The following is a 21547-nucleotide window of genomic DNA, read 5'->3' as shown; positions in this document are numbered from 1 at the left end:
AAACTAAAGTACTGCACATATTATTAAGGATTGAACACTGTGGTCATACACAATATTATTATCAATAATAATAATTTATCTTTTATTTTATATTATATTTTGTAGATGAGTATTTTTTATATATTTATTTATATAATATGTTCTGATCTAGTAATTATACATTTCTAATATAGTAATACATTATTGTTATTAGTATTAGTATTAATAAAACTAACTTTATCAAAGCTGTGGAGGTTACTACAATTGAACTAAATATTTCTTTAATAAAGGTTTTTTATTTTTCATGGGTTTAACGCAGCAAAATAAAACATATATTTCACGTCTGTCCGCTGGGGGCGCCGGTGTGCAGGGATCAGAATTCACCCGTAGCTGCAGTTTGTGATGGTCCAGGCGTAATGGCGACTGCTGAAACAGCAGACTCGGGATCAACAGTCCCGACAGGTAGCGTGTCAATTTATCTTCCTCCTTTGTTTTCTGAAAACTGAGATGTAAACAGAAAGAGGGAGCGTTATGCGATTATGAAAATGATTCCACAAGGTAGTTATGGCCTTTTGAGTTAGCATATAGCCAGTTAGCATGGGAGATTTCATCAGAACAAATGAACAGAGTGATAGCTAGCTTAGTTAGCTGCGTAGGTAATTAACATGAGCGAAGCGTGTTTTTTGTATTCGGTATATCCTTCCATTGTTTCAAACCCGTTTTTTCTGCATACAGAGACGCAGTATGTTTTTGATAATAAAAAATAATAAATATCTAGGACCATTTTTACTAAGCCGGTGGTGACGTTAACCTTATAACGGTAATGAAGCATCCTCGGCAAAAGGATAAACTCAATAATAAATCTACTTATAAAGCACCAATAAAGGATAGTTTTTTTGTAATTTAAACATTCACATTCAGGCCTCATATTCCTGATTAGTTTTTGGTCTGTGGTAAAGGAAAAATCCACTCTACATTTGTCACGTCCTGCCTCCGGGTCCGTTTTTTTCCTCTTTGAGGCTTCATAGTTGACATAGTGTATCAGCTAATGGATGTCGATTATTATTGATTTCCTACAACCCTTTAACTAGCAACACATGCTTATCATACTTTCACCATTAGTGCATGTATTCACTCCCTTTTTTTTATTTGTTCATCTGTTTGAAGTTTAATCCTGGATCACTGATTTCAGCACAAGTAGCTTTGGCAACGCGGTTAAAATTAAATAAATAAGGAATAAGTATTCATTATGTTTTCTCTAAGTTGTAACTAAAATGTTTTTAAACCGTAGCCCGCATCAGATTATGATGGTTCATTCTCTCTGTCATGAAAAGTTAGACTTTCTGAGTCCCAGTTAGTTATTTTCCCTGCGTGTTGTGGAGTCACTCTGAACTGGTATCCACCCAGTTTGAATCTGTGATTAAAAATAGTGTCTTAAAAACACTCCATGTGGCTCCTACATGGCTTAGTCCCAAACACTGTTCAAAAACAAGATGCAGCAAACTGTCAGGCACACAGTTTCATAACCTTGAGTGACAGTAACATAATGTAGTTTCTCTTCCAGTACTCACTGACCTTGTTTCCTATTTTCGGCCAAGAAACACTACATTAACAGGCTCCTCATTGGCTGGAAAGGACGTTAAAAGCATGTCCTATATTATTCTTTTGCTGCAGGGTCCTTGTGATCAATGCTGGCAGAGACTTTAGTAGATACAGAGGAACAGATGGTTTGTCTTTTGCCCTTAGGCTTGCCACTGATGAGCAGAATCCATTGTTAAGCAGTTGGGTTAGTTTAATTCCTTTCTCAAATCGGTTCCTCTTTGTGTATTATTAATAAATTTCACTTTGGCATTTGAGAAAAACAGTAAAACTAGCTATGTACACAGATTACCAAAAATATAGCAAGACCTCTTTGCAAATAAATGGTAAATGATTTGTACTTGTATAGCACTTTATCTTTCACACACACACACACGGTAGCAAACTACTGCAATGTAGCCACAGGTGCCCAGCAGTCTGACTGCCATGCTGGTGGTGCCATCAGGCCCTCAGACCACCACCAGCAGGCAAGGCGGAGGAAGTGTCTTGCCCAAGAACACAACGACAAAGGCCGATGGAGAGGCAATCGAACCACCAACCCACTGATTGCGGGACAAACTCTAACCACCGTTACCACGTTCACCCCAGTGCTACAAGAAATCTAGTTGTTTTCAGCAGGCGCACATCATTTTGCCCCTTCATACTTATGCAGTTTTGGTCATTTCACTGGTTGGGTTGCTTGCTCCTATACTTTTCAAACCCAAAGTGTTTTATTTTTAAATATAATCAGCATTGCCTTCCTACTCGCAAGAACGAGCCAGTTGAGGCTGACTGTGTCCTGCTTCACAGATATAAGGACTCAGTTCTGGAGGAGAGCTCTGCAGCGAGGTACCGGCATGGGTGTGATTCAGTGATTCTCTGTGTGTTTGAGCAGAAGATGCATTGACGCTGGTGATGCAGTGTGTTTTACATAATGATGGGGAATGTGGGCAGACTGATGCTCATTGTTTCCCGCCGGATTGCAGTGTGTCCTTGATAACCGAGACAAGGTGCATGGTATTCTGTGATTTGGCTTGTTTTGCTGAAATATCTTCTTACAGTGCATCGGATAGAACACATTTTTGATAATTTTTTTCTAGCTTTGAATGTCTGATTTTCTCAGTCATCATCGTTTTTGTATACGTTTTGACCAGCATTTGTGTAGCTTTCGAGTAGATGTTGCCATTGGTTACAGGTTACAGGGGATTGAACAGTGGGCGACGGAGTAAGTTTGCGAAACAAGTTTATGTAAGGACAAAGTTGTATGACCTCACAAACATTATGTGCTGGGATTTCACTTCTGATATCTAGTTAAAGTACATATGTCTACATACAGATCTTAGCTAGTTGTTGGGCATAACATACAGCTTGTTTATACTTATAACATACAGCTTTTACACTTCTTTTATTGACTAAGCGGCTTTATTTGGGGAATTTTTAAGAATTTGAAATATATTTGCCATTATGGAGTTACTCTAAGCGATGAAAGCAAGTTTTGCAGGACTCTAAAGGTAGGCAGCAGTCATTTCTCTGAAGTCGTAGTGATGTTGACACACATCCTCCGGGAGCAGATGAATGTGGAGCAGTCATCACAGGGGAGAAGTAGCTCCAATTCACATAGATCTGACGTATCAGATGGAGCAGTCAGTAACTGTGGCCGCATTTAGGTCTGGACTCGTCATTACCCAAATAGTCATCAGCCATCACTGGAAATAGCCCTCCTAATTAACCAGCAGAGGGTTTTATATTCGGCCGTTAATGGATTCTTTCATGACAAAAGCTTTTAAGCGGCTGAGTTTGTTTTTAGCCGTTCTAAAGATTGCATGTCATAAACAAACTTTTTTGTGTGTCTTTTAGGGGCCAGCAGCATTCGGAAAATGGCCCCTGCAGAGGTAAGGATGCCAGAAGTTGTTTAGTAGTCGTGAGAAATATACATTTTTAAAGTATCATTGCGATGGGAAGTGGGTTTTTTGGGTTTTTTTTTTTCAGAATTTCTTATTTTTCAGCGTTACCACATTATTTTCTACCAAAAACGCCTGCAATTACAAATATGTAGATGAGTTATATTGATTTGATGAGTTTAACAAAAAGACAAATCATAAAACATGCAGCTTCTTCACAGAATATGTTTTAGTCTTCTGTACATAATGTGACTTTGTAAGAAAATGTATGCACTGCACAGGAGAGTAAACTAACAGTCCTGTCTATATCAGTTCCTGACATGAATTTAAAATTCAATCATTACATGATATGGCTACCATCACTATACATCAGCCATTTCTATCCATGAAAATGCAGTATGCCAATGTTTTTTAAAGGTGCAGTTTTAATGTATGAAAATGGTTCATTAGGGTAGCAGCAAAAGCAATTTTTTTTTCCTTTTTAAAAACAAAATAAAATCAGTTGCATTACGTTATGCATGTTTTTAGGATTTTTTTTTTGCATAAATTTCTAAAAATTTGTAGTGAAACTCAAAATGCGAGACTCTGATAGCAGCAAGTACCTGGTCTCTACATTACTATTGTGATATGGTCATACTGACTCTCATACCACTGTGTTACACAAACACAGATTTAGTGAGAGTTAGACAACCTGGAGAAATATCTGATTGTTTTCACATGAAGCTAAAACGTGTTTAATAAACTCCTGCATCATTCCTTCAGATAATTACCTGGTTTGTTAGACAATCTCGTCAAGACTCAAATGAAGCTCAAAGTAAAGTTAAACAAAATAAAGCCTGCTTTTATGATGCAACAGAGACTGTAGACTTCTGACACCAAATGTTATTGGTGTTAAAATACAGACAACAAACATGTTGCGTAGCTGTAGTCTTTTATTAGAGCCACAGCATTACTTTTGTAAACCACATTTATGCTTAACGGCTCCTAAAGGTGGTATGACTGTTTTAATGGTGGCCTGTTATAACTATTAATAATACTATGTTAGACAAATAAGTCTTTATTTGGTTATTTAACTAATGGCTTCGCAGGTCTTTGTGAATTTGTGAATTATTGTTTAATAAGTCTGTCCTGAAGTTTACACCCCTTAACTCCTCTGTGTTTACACAGACATTTCACTGAGACAGATTTTTTTTTCTTTCTCTTGCTGCACAGTTGCCTGGTTCTTCAAGCACAACTCAAAGTATGAAGAAGACCATCGGGCACCGGGGTGTTGAAACCACCACCGGAGAGACCACGTACAAAAAGGTTAATGCGATTCTGTCTATTGCCTCCCACAGCACAGAGCAAGACTAGAAAAGAAAAACCCTTTGTGTAATTCCATAGATATATTAAATATTTATAGTTGATGTTTCTGTGACTGGTAACTCATACATAGCTGTTTAAAAATAAGACTTGAGAGGGGTGAAATATTGTTTGTTCCCTTGCTAACTCTGTTTTCCTTTCTGACCTCTTTAGACCACGTCATCTGCCCTAAAGGGAGCAATCCAATTGGGCATTGCTCACACAGTTGGCAGCCTAAGCCAAAAGGCAGAACGAGATGTTCTCATGCAGGACTTTGTGGTGGTTGAAAGCATCTTCTTTCCCAGGTTGGTGAAAAATGTTAAGCAAGATATCTATGAAAAAAATGCTTTTTTTTTTTTCTTATCATTTAAATTCTGTTAAGTTATTGGAGCTTGAATCTGACGCCATCTCTCCGTATCTCATTTGTTTTCCAGTGAAGGGAGTAACCTGACCCCTGCCCATCACTACAGCGACTTCCGGTTTAAGACCTACGCTCCTATTGCTTTCCGATACTTCAGAGAAATGTTTGGCATTCGGCCAGATGACTACCTGGTCAGTGCTGGAACAAAGCTCATCCTGACATTTTTCACAGCTACAGCTTTTCTTAAGCCTTCAGCGATTCTTCAATAGTTGTTTAGCTTTTAGTTTGAAAGTACTTTTAGCTAAATCTGAATTATATGTTTAATATTTGAATTAATCATTTACATTTTTTTTTTTTACTTTTTCCAAAATTGGCAGTATGAGAAAAAAACTCCCACATTTTGAAAACAGTTTTTGTCTCTGTTACAATTGTTTGGTATAGACTAAAAGTGTTTTTCAGATAATGACAGACATTTTCATCTCTGTTATAGTATTCCCTGTGCAATGAGCCTCTAATCGAGTTGTCAAACCCAGGAGCCAGTGGATCCATCTTCTACGTTTCTAGTGACGATGAGTTTATCATCAAGACAGTTCAACACAAAGAGGCAGAATTTCTTCAGAAGCTCTTACCAGGTTATTTCATGGTGAGTCTTTACAGTGTTTACAGGACAGGGGATTATTATTATTATCGCATTAATTATTACTATCTCGAGGAATGCAGGTTGTCCAGTTGTTTTTAAATTTTGAATACAGGTGCCTCTTCTGGTACTTGCTGACCCTGTGGCAGTCTGAACATTAGCTAAACATTAAAGACACTGGTCTTTTTAATGTGTGCATATATGAAGGGGAAAACATCTCATTTGGTATATCTGGGTTGTACATGGTGTAAAAAGATTAAAGGTATTTTTTTTTTTATCTTTTCCAGAATATAAACCAAAACAAGCGCACCCTGCTGCCTAAATTCTATGGACTGTACTGCGTTCAGGCCGGGGGAAAGAACATCCGCATTGTTGTGATGAATAACCTTCTTCCCCGGATCATTCCCATGCACCTAAAATACGACTTGAAGGGCTCCACCTACAAGAGACGAGCCTCTCCTAAGGAAAGAGAAAAGGCTGTTCCTACTTACAAAGACCTGGATTTTATCCAGGACATGCCTGACGGTTTGCTGCTGGAAGCTGACAACTACAATGCCCTATGCAAGACTATTCAGAGGGACTGCTTGGTGAGTCTCACAGAGACACTTGTTTTTGTTGACTGATTATTATTCAAGGATTGTGCACTGAAGAATACTGACCGAGCTCACATATTGACAGCAGAATACATTATTATTATACAGACAGAGACTACAGACAGCTCCATTGCCAACATAGTTATTTTATGCCTTGGTGAACTAAACATTTATGTTGGGCAATTATTGGGTTCATGTGCTGAATGAGTTTTTCCCAATAATTCACTTTGAATGCCAGTATGGAAAATAGTTGGTTTGTCAAAGCATGAATTACTGGAGTTGCTTGTTTTGTAGTGATTACATGTCCTATTAGATGGCTCTTTTTCCACTGCTTTTCTTTTTTCCTTAGTTTTGTTCTATATATATATATATATATATATAGCATATAGAATATATATATATATATATAGCATATAGAATATATATATATATATATATATATATATATATATATATATATATATATATATATATATATATATATATATATATATATATACCATATAGAATATATATATATATATATATATATATATATATATATGCTGACTGCCCAGCAAGGCATGTCCTGTTCCAATCTCAGCTAATTGGGGTATTTATTAACATTTTTGACTAATTTGAACAAGAGTCATTGTTTAAATGAAACTAAGATTCTCATTTTTCCAGGTATTCGTATTCAGTAATTTTGTTTCTAGCGTAGCATTTTTGCTGTTAAAACTTAAACTTAAACTTTGTGCAGTGAACCTTTGTCTATTCTTTGTTCAGAATTTTCTGTGTAACGTGACTCCCACATTATTCATAAAAAAAATCCACCTATTCATGATTTCTTTTCTATAGTTTATATCTGATATATTCTGAAGAAAATACTGTTTGGGAAGCTGAAATAACAGCGTAGTGCTGCTTGATGTGCTATTGGTTGGCGTTTGTAAAGCAGCAAACAGCTGGGGGGCCACTGTATTCCTCGATACCTGTAACTGACCAATACCTGTTCCGTAGTAACTTGTAACTAGCTTTTTGAATGGTTGGGATTTATTAAGACTTTTGACTTTCACACAGCTATTTAAATGCAGCTCGTTCAACCAGACATGATTTTTTTTATCCTGGGGACCTTAAAAAAAGAACTTAGAACAACAACATGAACACAAGTTTTATTTTCTGTGCTGTAGAGCAGCTACGATGTCAAACATATCCATTATAGTGACTTTAATTTAGCTTTTATAGAAGTAAGTGTTTTATTCATTTTACATGCTTCCAACAATGTCCTACTTTTCCTTTCTGCTACTAGGAAAGACAATGTCAAGTTATTTAATTTTATAACCAGACAGGGAAGTTTCTGCTCTGCATAGTTTGGCAAGTCGTATTACATCATATTTGAAGCTTGTTAGGAACAGATGAATTACCAGCCGTAGCTCATCAGCTCATCAATTTGCAACTGTTGTTTAACTGATTTTCTCCTCTCTTGGGGAATTTCCCTGACTGAGCACATAAGCAGCTAATTCATTCTGTTGGTTCATTTCCTGCAGCTTCTGCAGAGTTTCAAGATCATGGACTACAGTTTGTTGATGGGCATCCACAACATGGAACAAGCAAGTCGAGAGCGTGAGCGTAGCGGAGGTAATTCAGGGGACAGCGTGGCCCTGGAAGGTCCAGTGACTCCTGATCAGCGTCGACCACAAGCCCAGAAGAGTTTGTACTGTACCGCCATGGAGTCCATCCAGGGCGAAGCTCGAGGAAAAGGAGCTCTGGATTCAGAAGACCAGTAAGTGTAGCTACCAGCAGATCTGAGCTTTTAGTCTTTTGTGGTAAAATGTGGAGTTGTGAAGTGATGAAACGCATTGACCTGACCCCGACTTTACAGTGTGGGAGGAATTCCGGCTCGCAATGTGAAAGGAGAGAGGTTACTCATTTACATTGGCATTATTGACATTCTCCAATCCTACAGGTGGGTGTCGAATTCTTTTTAAATGACTAAATGATTTGTTCTTAAGAACAAGACCTGCATTTAATATATTTAAAAAGCTCTCACCAGTTTTATTATGGTAATGTTATTCAGGTTTATTAAGAAGTTGGAACACTCCTGGAAAGCGCTGGTCCATGATGGGGTAAGAACCTCAATGTGATATACTGCAATTAAACTATGTGCTAATGATAAAAGCTTCAGTAGTTTAATGATCTAATTAAGTAAAAGAAACATAATGAAAAACTAAAACCTTGCAGTCAGGAGCTTTAACACTAATTCTAGTCTACAACTCTTTGCTACAGATTAAAGGGGGAGCTTTATCTCTAGGGAATTAATTGTTGAAAATATTAATTTGTTTAAATCTAAGATTTATCAAAGGTTTATTGATTTCTCAGGAACCTAACACATAAGACTTTAACTGACCTGGTCGTAATACATAATGTTTGTCCGAGAGAGGAAAGCTGATGGAACAATTCAAAGTTTCTGAACCTCTTTTGACCGGTCAGCTTTCAACATCAAATGAGCCGCGATAGAAGAGGAAGACGGGGCTTTACTGTGATACAAAATCAGACCGCCCACTCGCAGAATCAACTGGATCACTATTGGTGTGCGGTTTCCCCAATCGCCTTATGGAAAAACCGTTGGTGCAAACAGCTGCTGTTTGACTGGAAGGCTGTTGGTTTTGGCACAGTTGGTCAGATGCTTTACTGGTTACTCACTTTGGAATTGTTCCCACGGTACCAATGACAAGAACCTTTCTTTAGGCAAGTCACTAAATGACAGGGACACATTCAAAGAGTGAACAATTGAGCAATATCTTACAGGAACATGACACAAAAAATTTATATATGTATCTTTATCACAAATCTTTATCACAACTGAATCTTGGTTGGCAATCGGGCCTGGCTGCAGTCTGGTTGAATTTGACTCAACCTAAAAATATCCTGCAAAATAATTTTGAAGAGCTTTGGAGAAAAACAGTTGTAGCAGAATGGTCAAATCTGATGTGTTTATTTGCATTATGGGTTATGTTTTTCTCGTTTCAGGACACCGTTTCAGTTCACAGACCTGGTTTCTATGCGGAACGTTTCCAGCAGTTTATGTGCAACACAGTTTTCAAGAAAATTCCACGTAAGCATCTCTGTTTGTGTTTTACTAAACCTAAGTTTAGCTGTTGCTTTGTTTATATTGACTCGTAATCTTGTGGCCAATCTCTCCTTCAGTTAAGCCGTCACCCTCTAAGAAGAGTCGTGGTGGAGGTCAGGGAGGGCTCAGACGAGCCCCCACTTTGGTGGGTCCCACTCCACTCTCCCACACAGCAGGACAGTCTGCTGGTGACTCCAGACTAGTCTATCACAGCCATTTTAAAAGCACAGAGTCAGAGGCTGAGACCGGTAAGACCTCAGTGTTGTTATCACAGTTGCTCTATTGTCTCTACTGAATTTACCCACTCATTCATTTATACCCGTTACACTGGTTTTGGAAATTGGAGTGTTTGTTCTTCCTTTGGTTGTTAGGTGTTCAGTCAGACAAACCAGATCTGGTTCCTCGGACTCCTCCGCCAGCAGACAATCCGGCTGATGCTGAGGCCAATCTATCCACCTCGTCTCTAGGCAGCACAGGAGCAGGCTCTGCCTCTCCTCCGCTACGGTAGAACCTTTTCTCTGTCGTTGCTCTTTCACGCTCTTTCAGCTGCTCCTGGTCTGAGTGACATTTCTCTGCAGGTCCGTTGGAGTGGAAGTACACAAATCGGCAAACACAGATCATGATCAAGGAACCTCCCACAGGTACACAGACGGCCACTTCAAAGATTTACTGGCGTGGTTTGTTTATTGCGTGAAAGCAAACAGATTATCCAGCGAAGATTAGGGACAAAGTATGGTAAAGGTTGGAAGTGATTACATATATGTGATGTGAAACTTTTAAATCCATGTAAATACCTCGCCCTGTGTAAACATAGCAGGAAATCAAAGCCTCTTGGACTTTGATTTCAATTTAAAATGTAATTTTAAATTAAAACCAAATAAACCTGTGACTCTGTTAAACTGAGTGCCATCACAGTATCCTAAAAATTCCTCTTATGTCGTGTTAACATTGATTCTCCAGGGGGAAAAGGGATTACTGGTGAAAACTTCCTATAAATTCATCAATTTAAGAGTTTAGAAGAGCCAACACATTTATGCCACTGGAGATTTTAAGCAGCACATTTCTTAACATGGGATTTTTTTTCCCCCCTTATTGAATAAATGTTCAAATAAAGAAAATCTATATTTTAATGAGAGATTATGCTCCTCCAATAATCATAATAATAGCTGGAGTGGCATTTTGTTTAATGTTGTTTGTTGTAGTTGCTGTAGTAATTATCCAGTAAAAGATTTTATGTCCATCCATCACAAGTGGTTTAGTTTTCCAGCTGCTAATAGCAGGTTGTGTACCCACCTCCGTCGCATTTCTACATAGCCTGCAGAAAGGAAAGTTGAGCAGTTTGTGCCAGCAAACTGTCTCGTGGAGGGTTAATACTAAGCGCTTTGCCCTTCACTTGCCTGTGTGAGTCATTTCGCCTCATTAATTACATTCTCTTTGTTCCAGTTTGGGGGCGGAAGGGGCCGCTGATAATTCAACCAACCTGTCTGGAAATGAAGAGGTAGTTTCTCTCTCCGACATCATCCCAGAGACTAACATCTGTTTTGTAAGTTTAAACTAGTGTTTTTCCACAAGCAGCGATAGCTTACAAAGAGGTTACTAACAGCACATTATATTTCACAGTGAAAAAGAACAAAAAAAAAAAAATCACCCAAACAAACCCGGCCACATCTATGAAGATGAGGCGCTTCTGGATGCGACGAGGTGGTTGGAAGTAAGATCAATATGAATGAAAGTCATGTGTCCAAGACACCCCTCCTTAGCACCTGTGTTATTTAGTCAACCTTCAATATGGACTCGAGCCGCTCCGTGGTCAACAAGGAGAGCTGTAATGAAAAGAAGTGGACGGCTTCACAGGCTGTGTGTTCACGTTTGAACACACAGCCTGGACAGCTGTTTGTCCACAGCTGTCCCAGAGAAAAGCTTTGGTCACTTGTGTATTGTAATGAAGCAAGCCCTCCTTTCTGTTGTAGACAAAAGAGATGTGATTGTGCAGATAATCCAGCAGAAGCACACTGAGCTCAGAAGGGCAAACCTCTGTGGAATGAGGGAGCAAACGGGCTCTTAATATGCGACATCACATCCTCTGTACCTCTGATCAGTAAGGACTCTCTGAACTGACAATGGAGTTAATAGAAACCATTCAATCAACACTTGCTGCTTGACTCCACAATCACATATGCATTTCTTCCCTATTGTTATCTGTGTACAGTATTTGTATGGAATCGGAGCAAGAGGCTGCAGCCGGTCGGTTTGAACCAAACCTGAGGACATAAGTTTAGTTTCATGTTTTAAATTATTCTTGTAGTTATTCAGTGGTACTATCAAGACATTTGCCACTGATGAATGTATTTTTACGTTCTTCTGAAGTAGAATCAGTCTTACCACATTTATAACAACCTGAAAATCCTCCCAGTTCTGATGTGGCCACTAGGGTCGCACCGATTGCTGGTCAGCCGATCTTTAAAAAGTCTGATCTCCCGATTCAGAATACCGATTTTTTTATTATTATTATTATTTTTTTTATTTTCTTAAACGTTGCTAAATATAGCAACAAAGTTCTTAAGTTAGTAACAGTGGGTGGCTAATGGGCGGGTCTGACAGTCAGTCCTTTCACAGCAGAGCAAAATGGGAAAGTGGTTGATTTTCACACCTTTGTGGAGATCGATAAGATTGGTGGATAAGATGGGTTTCACATATAAACATTGGTAATAAAATTGAGGCTGATGTATTGTTGCGCCCCTAGTGGCCAGATATGCTGATGTAGGAATGACTACAGAGCAAAGTGTTTGCATCCTGGCTGGATGGTAGATGCTGGTAAATTAATGTTTTATATATATATATAGAATTGTAGTCATTTTTAAGTTATTGTCTACCTGTCATGTCTGTGCCTTGTGTGTTTTTCTTTGACTTTTTTATGTATAGCTGATATTGTTGAAGGTTAGTGCTGTAGTTGCACACAGAACCTGCCTTTTCACTACTGCTGATGTTCATCAAACTGCCATTTGTATGTCCTAACTAACCAGTCAGTTGTGAGGGTTTACAAGAGTTTCAGATTTTAATGCAAACACTAACACCAGTTGCCAGTGCGGTTGATTTTTGTTTCTCCTGACTTCAAACAGGAGCCATTTCTGCTGGTTACAGAAATGACAGTGAGTCTTTGACCAATATTACTAACCGTGAGTTGATGGGGGATTTGTTTAAGACTTTTTGAAATGAGGGTCTGTTAAAAGGTTGCAAGCAGTAAATAACTTGCCTGCAGCAGATAACTGCCTTGGCATCTTTATTTAGTATAAATCCAGATTAGTTGGTCGGAGAGGTTGAAGCTAAGGGCTTGTCTGAGAGGATCCAAGAGCAAAGAGGATTTCTTAAAAGGTCTTAAAACAGCTACAATCTAAAAAATATTAATAAAGACTCGTCTAGACTTTATGAGAATTTGTTGGGTGTGAATTTGTAGAGGAAGTGTGCCCAAGCATTTTTAATTAGTTGTATGTTTTTCATGTCATATTATGTTAGCTCATCTACAGCTCATAGTTTCTGATACAGTTTAGACTGTAATGAAGTTTTATTGACTCGATCACAGTTATTGTCAGCAGGGGATGATGAGGAAGTAAAATTAAAACATTAAAATCCCCTTAGCTGTATTGGAACTGAAACAAAAGGTTGGCATTTACAACAACAAAATGCCTCTGGAACTTTTTTACAATTACTCCATTACGTTAACTTTTTAATGACTTTATATGCGATATAAAGTGTACTCACTTTATTGCTAAAAATCATGTTTTGTTTTTTTTTTTTTTGTTTTGTTTTGTTTTTGTGCGAGACGTTTTGTTCAGCTTCTGAACTAAACGTCTGTGAACAAAAGCTACACAACAAACAGCCAGGATAAAATAGAAAGTACCAGAAAATCTGAGGGAAAATATTCTGGGTTTCAATCAAAACATCTATGTGAACGCTACTTTAATAACATTCATTAATGATGCATGAAATCAGACACTAAATTATCTGACATACGTCACGTTTACTGCTTGTAACCCTCAAAAGAACCTGATTCAAAAATCCTGAAGATTAATGCATTTTAAAAGCCTTGGTGTTTGTACACAACAAATTTGGTTTCCGTTATTGTTTGGAACAATGATGTTTATTCATGTTTAGAACATGAATGAAGCTACTGATGCAGTTGGTGTTAGTTTTCAGAAGGGACTTCTGTTGCAGAAATTAGATTTACTACCTAGTGACTGTAGCAAAACTTGCCATCGTCTCATTTCCTGTTATTGTCTGAAGCATGTGCTCTATGCAGCCGTGAGGGAGCAGGAGAAACTAATCAAGAGAAGCAAAATGGTCATGTTCGTGCATGCACAGAGTTGAGGGTGGAGGTGTAAGTCTTTTGTATTCATGGCACCAAAGAGAGAAGCAGAGCGGACACATGAAGAGTGCGCCTGAGTTGAAGAATGTGTGATCCACTCCTACTTGGATTTATGTGTTTTTTACATGATAACACAGAGGTGACCTGTGTTTTAAGGGTTTATGATGAAATTGGATGTTTGTTTTCCTCCTGAACCATTTCATTTCTGAAATGCTGAATCTATTGTGAATCCAGTAGATTTTTTTTTAAACTGTTTTTCTTTATCATACAGTTGAATTTAGTCTTGAGACATTTCAAATGATAATTCCACATTCCTGTAAAACTTCTATATACTACAGCTGTGGTAGCGCTTTAGGACCTGCTATTTCCCACCATTGTGTTCCGTGGATGATGTGCTTCAAGTATTTATGCTGAAATGTTAAATATTAACCATTTGAAACACATCTGTTTAGTTGCATCGGCTGAGAGTCAGACAGCCACCAAAATAACACTCCAAATGTCTGATTCTGATTTGAGAAGAAGTTCATATTGTGTTTTCCACAACTGTTTAATGTGTTTTTTTTTTGTTTTTTTTTGCTGTTTCTTAAAATCTGTGGTTGTTAGGTTCGGGATGAAGAACAAATCTGAGATTTTCTACCACACTATGGCACAATAGAAACATCCTTTGGTGCTCTGAGGATGCAGGCAGGTGTAGACACTACAAAGCTGAAGTAATGCAATACGAACTGCAATCTGCCACCTCTCAGCCCTGTGGGGTTTATTTATTTACGCGATCGATTGTTGTAGGCCGAGATGATGAAAGGTTATTTACTGTTGATGATTGTAAACTCACTGAAGGATGTCTGGAACTTTATGGCTTTTAATGCCTATAAAGGGAGACTATTTGACAATTTCACATTTTATATTTCTTGTTTAAATTGTGATACAATATTCTCTCCATGATGTTTCTGGCTCTTCCATTGTTTTTCTACATGAATGTTTCAAACGGCTTACGAGCCAGTGTTGCTGGCTGTCCTATATGCTTCAATTACTATATTTTTACGGTGTATAAATGTGCATATGTACATATAAGTCACGGAAATGCCTTCTCATACAACATGAACTGCCTGTTCTCCTGCCATCTTTCAGTTACAGTATGTGGTGGTGATGTTTTTATGTCTGATTTGAAGGATTAAACATATTTTCTAAATCTGTCGTTGGCTTAAATTGTGTTATTAATTTTAATAAGAAATCATTTTACAGCCCATCTTGTTTTAAGATTGCGATGGAATGTAGATGATCTTGTGTCTGACTTTGTTACATAACTTCAGCTTCCTCCTCCTCCACAAAACTGTTCTCTGTGATAACGAACTCCTGGGCTCTCCAGCTGTCCATCTGCAATCTGGAAACTGCAAAGATGAGCAGAAAAAGAAGAAGAAAAACATTTTGCCCAAAGAACATTATTTAAGCAAATTTTCATGAGCAAACTTCCAGTTTGTCTTAAATGCAACTGACATTTAAAATTGAAATGCAAATGTTTTAAATTTATAATGTTAGCATAAACACTCGGGAAGTGGTTTTTGCTACAGAAAAGCTACATGCAATAAACAGAACGTGTAGTTTACTTTAGTAGAAATACTGTTCACATTCCAATATGTCCAGTAGTCAACTTGTTAGCCTCAATTTATTGATTCTGCAGTTCATCTGATCAATAAAATAAGCACAGCTTTTTTTTTTTCTTCTTTTTTTTGCATTTCCTGGAGCTATTTCCATTATATGATGTATTAGCAAACATAAGTTCTAAATTAGCACCATAGCAGCTGTCTGATTCACCTAACTATAACTGTAAATTACTACTAATAAGAACATTACAAATACAAGTAATCCTGAATAAGCCAGGATTGTGGCCTTTTTCAACGAGGGAGCCACACCATTTAATTATACTCTATTAGCCAGACTTGCTTACTTTCATTAAACTGGTTTTGAAAGATGTTGGAAAACCATAAATAACTCATGAACTATGAACAGTTCAGTTTCTGATTCACATCTTTCTCTGATTTTATCATACAAGGTGCCTGCGGCAGCATCTCTTTCAGATCTCAAAGATGTCTTTGTCTTCAGCTGTTCTGATTTCATAAAAGTTTTCAGCAGATTGCAGACAGCAGAGATTTGTCGAGTTTTATGCAAGTAACGTTTGTTGTTGCTGTGAAAGTAAAATATAATCAAGCTGTTATTTTATGAATGTTTCATTGATGGTTAATCAGCTTGGGAATAAATGTATTTTATGATATGCTGTCTCTCTAGGGATAGAATTTAGTTTAATATGTTAGAGACTTCATTACCCAGGAGCCTTCACGTTGACGTATGAGACGTAGACGGCTTCAAGATGGTGCTTGAAAGTACTATGGTCTGGTAAGAAATTTGAAATATGTTTATAAATTCAAAAATTTGGGTGCTAGCTAAGTTTGGAAGAGGTTATAGCATAAGAAATCGCGTTTATAATTTACGTAAATGTTTGTGTTACGCAGAAATGTCTCGTTTACGCGCTTTGTTTTGGGTTTTATGTCTCCACTGAGTCACTCTTAGCCACAACTAGTAGCTAACCGTTTTTATTTCAAATATAGCCTTTTTACAAGTCCCTTGTTTGGTAAAAATCTTTATGTCTATATTATTGTCACCTGGTGATTTTATAACCGAACTGAACAGTTCAGGTTGTTTCCGTCGGTGAAGGAAAATGCTTCTTTGAAACGGTTTAGCTTTAGCTAGCTAACAAAACCAAAAAGCCGCTGTCATTGTTCTAAGGACGAGTTTGTACCTTTAACTCTGCCAAACAGACATGTTATTTATATTTTGAACGGAACGTGTATGCCGTATTAAATAAAGACTCATAACTAAATCAAACGGTTAATATTTTTTAGAACATTTGTTGCATAAATACAAAATATCAAGAATAGCACGTTTGAATCTGGTTTCTTTACATCGATTTGCTTGTACGAGCAACTCGCCCTAAAATATTGAAATCCCCAGTAGGCTTTTGTGATTTTTGCAGAAGATTTGTGAGCTAATGATTCCTCAATAGAGACTTATTCCTGTGCATTAAAGAAGAAACTGAAATGGAGTCTCACGGTGACATGGTCAGACTTTTTTTTGGCGTACTGCCATGACCCCCTCAGCAGTTCAGTGAGGGTAAGATCTGCTTCACTGCGCCCTGGCTAGTAGTGCCATGAAGTTCAACAATCAGTTGGACCCTTCCCTCAAATACCCCTGGAGTAGATTTTCCCCAGGATGGCAGTCTCCTTCCATCGTTGAATGACATCCTCGGTTCACAGACAGCTTACCGATCATCGAGTTCTCCACCCTCACTGATGTCCTTGAGACATGAATAAATTCCAAATAAACTAAATTTCACATGGAAATGACTAAAATAGCTTCTTTTGTCAAATAGTTGCTGAGGAAGTCATTAGTTTCTTAAGTTAGAACCTGAAGAAGAGCCACTACTCCACTGAACTGAAAGGAGTCAACAGTGCTGGATCAGGTTGGACAAAGTCAGAAACACTTAGAAAAAACAAATAGATCTACTTTAAACAAAATGGAAAGAAAAATCCCAAGCAAAGAGTTTCTGATTTAAAGGCCACGAAGAAAGCAGGAATTATCAGATATATATTAAATTCATTTCAATTATTTCTCATCACATCCAAACTTACATGAAGCATGATTGCTTATGTTTGATTTTAAACAGTATAAAGGTCCGTTTTGCCATCATCAAAACATCAAATGGGAACATCTCTTGAATAAATCATTAGTTGGAAACACTACAGCCAAAAACAGTCTCTTCATTTTTCCCTTCACACTTTACTAAGAGGTGTTAATGACAATTTTTCTTGTTTTTTTGTATTACTTATCCATGTCGTCTTAGTTTGTAGCCATTACTCATCTAATCTGTATCATTTAAACAATTTCTCCAAAAAGGTCCATGGTTTACCTACCTTTTTTTCCCCCCACCCAGTGTGGACAACAGTGAGTACATGCGAAATGGAGACTTTCTGCCCACCAGGCTGCAGGCTCAGCAGGATGCAGTTAATATCGTTTGTCACTCCAAGACCCGCAGTAACCCAGAAAATAACGTGGGCCTCATCACCATGGCAAAGTAAGGGGGACTGTGCTTTACTTTGTGCACTGACATTTAAAACGTTACCTAACAAAGCCGCTGTTCTGTCCCCCCGTACAGCAACTGTGAAGTGCTGACCACCCTGACTCCAGACACAGGGAGGATACTGTCCAAGCTGCATGCGGTGCAGCCTCGAGGAAACATTAGTTTCTGCACTGGCATCAGGGTGGCACATGTGAGTCTGGAACTGGTTTATTGAGCGGTGTTTCTCTAGGAACCAGTAAGGTATAGCATGTTATTCTAGTGCAATAAAATCAATACACGCAGAATAGTTTAACGTCGATATAAGAAATAAAATGGCTTTTTTACTAAAGAGTTATTTGATTCATTGCTGCATCTCCTCTCCTAATGCACAGCAGGTCTTTTATTTAGGACATTTGGCTTTTTTTTCTGTTAATTACTGGAGATTCTACAATCAGGTTTTTCCTTCTTGATACAGATACAATTTTTATTGGACTCTGATCAGATTTTCTCCCTAAGATCTGTAATGTATACAAACTCATTTGTGGAAATATTGATACAATCCAACAATTAAATGCAACAAATATTGACAAAGGAGAAAAATGTGCTGCTGACGTTTTTTTGTAGAGGTTGTAGTTTTGAATCCAATAGAAAACGAAGGAATTGGCATTTTATACACCAATGCATCTCAATGTTTAACTGATAGCAATCAAACTCAAAGAGCATTAAGGAACCTGCTGTCGACTGAGGTACATGTAGAGAAAAGTGGAATGTTTTTTTTTGTAAGTTTGTTGGATTTAATAAGCAGGAAAACATTCTTTTTTTCAGTAATTAACTGGGCCATTAAAGGTCAAACTGGTTCAGTGCATCACTCTTTGGGACATTTCAGGATTTCCACAGTAAAAATTTCTTGCGATTGTTTCTTCTAAAACATCTTCTTTTTCAAAAACCTGAATTAGTCTCTTCATGTGTTTTTTCTGTTTTGTTGATGTGGTTTCTTTCTCTGCAGCTGGCGCTGAAGCACAGGCAGGGCAAAAACCACAAGATGCGCATTATTGCATTTGTGGGCAGCCCAGTGGAGGACAATGAAAAAGAAGTGAGTTAAGTCCTGGCATGAACTCTCCATATTCATGTGTTAGTAGATGTTTAAGGCCTCAGATACACTATTTATGCCAGTGGCTTAAATAAAGTAGTTAACTTGGTGAAAATAATTTTATGATAAATAGTGACGCCTAAAGAAGCATGGTGGGCATTGAATATTTCCTGAATGTGTTTTATCATTGCTAGATTGACTAAGGAACCAAAAAAACCTGGGAGCTACACAATTGGTGTAGATTTGCTCAGAAGTTCATCTTTGAGCAGCTGTTTAATGAGGCTTAAACATTCACTCAAACTAAAGTGGCTTTTCTTGCAGTTGGTCAAAATGGCAAAGCGTCTGAAGAAAGAGAAAGTCAATGTGGACATCATTAACTTTGGCGAGGAGGTAAATTTAAAGCTTCAGACGCTCTGCTTCATGCTGTTGGGCCCCGCTTGGACCAGTGGCTCTTTCTGAACCATCCTGTCCTCTGCAGGAGATGAACACAGAGAAGCTGACGGCTTTCATCAACACACTTAATGGCAAAGAGGGCGCTGGCTCCCACCTGGTCACAGTACCTCCAGGTCCCAGTCTGGCAGATGCCCTGCTCTCCTCGCCCATCCTGGCAGGGGAAGGCGGCGCCGTGTTGGGTCTCGGTGCCAGTGACTTTGAGTTTGGAGTGGATCCCAGTGCAGACCCAGAGCTGGCCTTGGTAGGAGACAACTTACGAAATCTAGCGAAACTTTTTTTTTTTTTTTTTTTTTTTAATTGATAATCAGCCGTTTTTAAAGTGTCTTGACTCTTGCAGGCTCTTCGCGTTTCCATGGAGGAACAGAGACAAAGACAGGAGGATGAAGCTCGCAGAGCTGCTGTTGCATCAGTGGCTGAAGCCAACATTTCCTCCCCTGTAGCAGACGGTGAGAAAAGTCACGTAACATCGATCGAATCAAAGATGCCGATTTCGGCTCATTTTCACTGAGCGCAACAGACAAACGTGAGGGTGCAAGCAACGCTGCATATTTTCCTGTCTGCTCCAGAGTCGGAGGACGCCCTGTTGAAGATGTCGGTGTCGCATGCAGACTCGGCTGCACCTGCTCTGCCAGACTTCAGCCGCATGACGGAGGAGGAACAGATCGCCTATGCTCTGCAGATGTCCATGCAGGGAGCTGGAGCAGGTTCAGGAATATTAATTTTTGTTAAAAAAAATAAAATAAAAAAGTGTCCTTTTGTTTGTTTTTCAGCCAGTAAAATAACCACAAATTTTTCATAATCATCACGAAGCTTCTGATGCAATTCTTGTTTGATATTTAACAGCTCTTTTTATCGAAATTGGTAGAACTTGTTTAATTAGTTTGGAGTCCTGGCTACACATTCAACTCTAAAACAAAAAGAAGGTTAGAAATCTTTAAAAGACCTAAATTTGCTTGGCATTCATGCCCACGATAAGCAGGTTGACATTTCTGATTCAAACTGTACATTTCTGCTCCATTTACAAAACTATTTTCAGTTAATTTTAGGTCATTCTGACCAAGTCTAAATGTCCATCTGCTAATAGCATTCCCTTTTTGTTTTGCACAATCTTTCTTTTTTCCACCCTGCAGAGTTTGTTGGCGAGGAGATGGACACGGGCGCCGACATAGATGCTAGTGAGGCAAAGGTCAGCAGCGGCTGGTTTTGGTATTTCGTCTGTTTAAAGCTTTTAAAACATGTGGTTAAAAGCTTGTTGTGTCTCTCTGCAGGATGAAGAGGACTATGATGTAATGCAGGATCCGGAGTTCCTGCAGAGTGTTTTAGAGAACCTCCCCGGGGTCGACCCCAACAATGAGGCCATCCGGAACGCCATGGGCTCGCTGGCTTCCCAAACGGGCTCCAAGTCTGACACCAAGAAGGACGAGGAGAAAAAGAAATGAGCATTTTAGAGAGAAGAGATTATGATACTGTGTGATAAATGAGACTTATGAGAGTTGCTCTGCATGTCTTCACCGTAACATTACATTTAAACCCAGCATAATTTTTATTTTTCCCCTCTGTATAGAATGTAAACAGTCTTCGACTTTTGTTTTTGGGCTGATTTTAACCGCTTTTTCATTTTTGTAATGTATCTCCTCATTAACATACACACATTTCTTCAATAAATCTACAGAACAGAGTGTTTGAAGACCTCTTGGTTACTTTAATAACATATTTGCTAAAGCAAACTTTTTCTGTTAATGATTTTCATCATACATTTACATAGACTTCTTAGTATCAATTCCAGTGAGAGGGGAAAAGAAGAAAAACATTGGATTTGAGTTAAAGGATTTAAAATAACATTCCAGGTAGCTTGAAGGGAGAATTGCATTTATTGTCCCTGGAGAAGCTAATGTTTTAGACATGTTTGGACATCGTCAGAGGAAGGGCGGTGGACGTATTGGACTAAAGATGTTGAACATGGTGAAGAATATCCCAGAAAAGGTTAACGTCATCACTGAAAGAGACAAAATTAGGAAGATCCTGGAGAAATTC

At 38.3% G+C, this 21547-nt stretch overlaps 2 protein-coding genes across 3 annotated transcripts; both read left to right on the top strand.

Moving 5' to 3' along the window:
• The first annotated feature begins 357 nt into the window (after positions 1-357).
• LOC106916277 (phosphatidylinositol 4-phosphate 5-kinase type-1 alpha-like) lies at positions 358-15053 on the top strand. 2 transcript variants are annotated; one of them, XM_088013631.1, is made up of 16 exons: positions 358-441; positions 3415-3449; positions 4671-4763; positions 4974-5104; positions 5234-5351; positions 5651-5803; positions 6085-6384; positions 7914-8149; positions 8249-8332; positions 8444-8492; positions 9397-9481; positions 9574-9744; positions 9868-10000; positions 10075-10137; positions 10940-11039; positions 11117-15053. In XM_088013631.1, the coding sequence occupies exons 1-16, from the start codon at positions 396-398 to the stop codon at positions 11117-11119; spliced, it is 1800 nt and encodes a 599-aa protein (XP_087869757.1). In that variant the 5' UTR covers positions 358-395; the 3' UTR covers positions 11120-15053. The 2 variants fall into 2 exon arrangements, with proteins under 2 accessions (XP_087869757.1, XP_087869756.1); XM_088013630.1 differs by lacking the exon at positions 11117-15053 and having other exon boundaries at positions 10940-11105.
• Positions 15054-16154: 1101 nt separating this feature from the next.
• Positions 16155-21192, top strand: LOC106916276 (26S proteasome non-ATPase regulatory subunit 4-like). Its single transcript, XM_014984454.2, has 10 exons — positions 16155-16250; positions 17845-17985; positions 18067-18181; positions 18977-19063; positions 19382-19450; positions 19539-19754; positions 19851-19959; positions 20080-20217; positions 20644-20699; positions 20782-21192. Exons 1-10 carry the CDS (start codon positions 16225-16227, stop codon positions 20950-20952), a joined length of 1128 nt encoding a protein of 375 aa, XP_014839940.2. The 5' UTR covers positions 16155-16224; the 3' UTR covers positions 20953-21192.
• Positions 21193-21547: the final 355 nt, after the last annotated feature.

This window comes from Poecilia mexicana, unplaced genomic scaffold (genome assembly GCF_051168715.1).
Source record: "Poecilia mexicana isolate PSO_F unplaced genomic scaffold, ASM5116871v1 scaffold_16, whole genome shotgun sequence".
NCBI lineage: Eukaryota > Metazoa > Chordata > Actinopteri > Cyprinodontiformes > Poeciliidae > Poecilia > Poecilia mexicana.
The sequence above is the reverse complement of the archived record's forward strand: the minus strand, read 5'-3'. Positions and strand labels throughout refer to the sequence as shown.

Coding starts and splice junctions, on each gene's coding strand:
- LOC106916277 (XM_088013630.1), top strand. CDS start 396: ATGGCGACTGCTGAAACAGCAGACTCGGGATCAACAGTCCCGACAG. Junction 5,804..6,084: donor TCTTACCAGGTTATTTCATG/GTGAGTCTTTAC, acceptor TATCTTTTCCAG/AATATAAACCAAAACAAGCG. Junction 6,385..7,913: donor CTATTCAGAGGGACTGCTTG/GTGAGTCTCACA, acceptor CATTTCCTGCAG/CTTCTGCAGAGTTTCAAGAT.
- LOC106916276 (XM_014984454.2), top strand. CDS start 16,225: ATGGTGCTTGAAAGTACTATGGTCTG. Junction 16,251..17,844: donor CTTGAAAGTACTATGGTCTG/GTAAGAAATTTG, acceptor CCCCCCACCCAG/TGTGGACAACAGTGAGTACA. Junction 17,986..18,066: donor GGCCTCATCACCATGGCAAA/GTAAGGGGGACT, acceptor CCCCCCGTACAG/CAACTGTGAAGTGCTGACCA.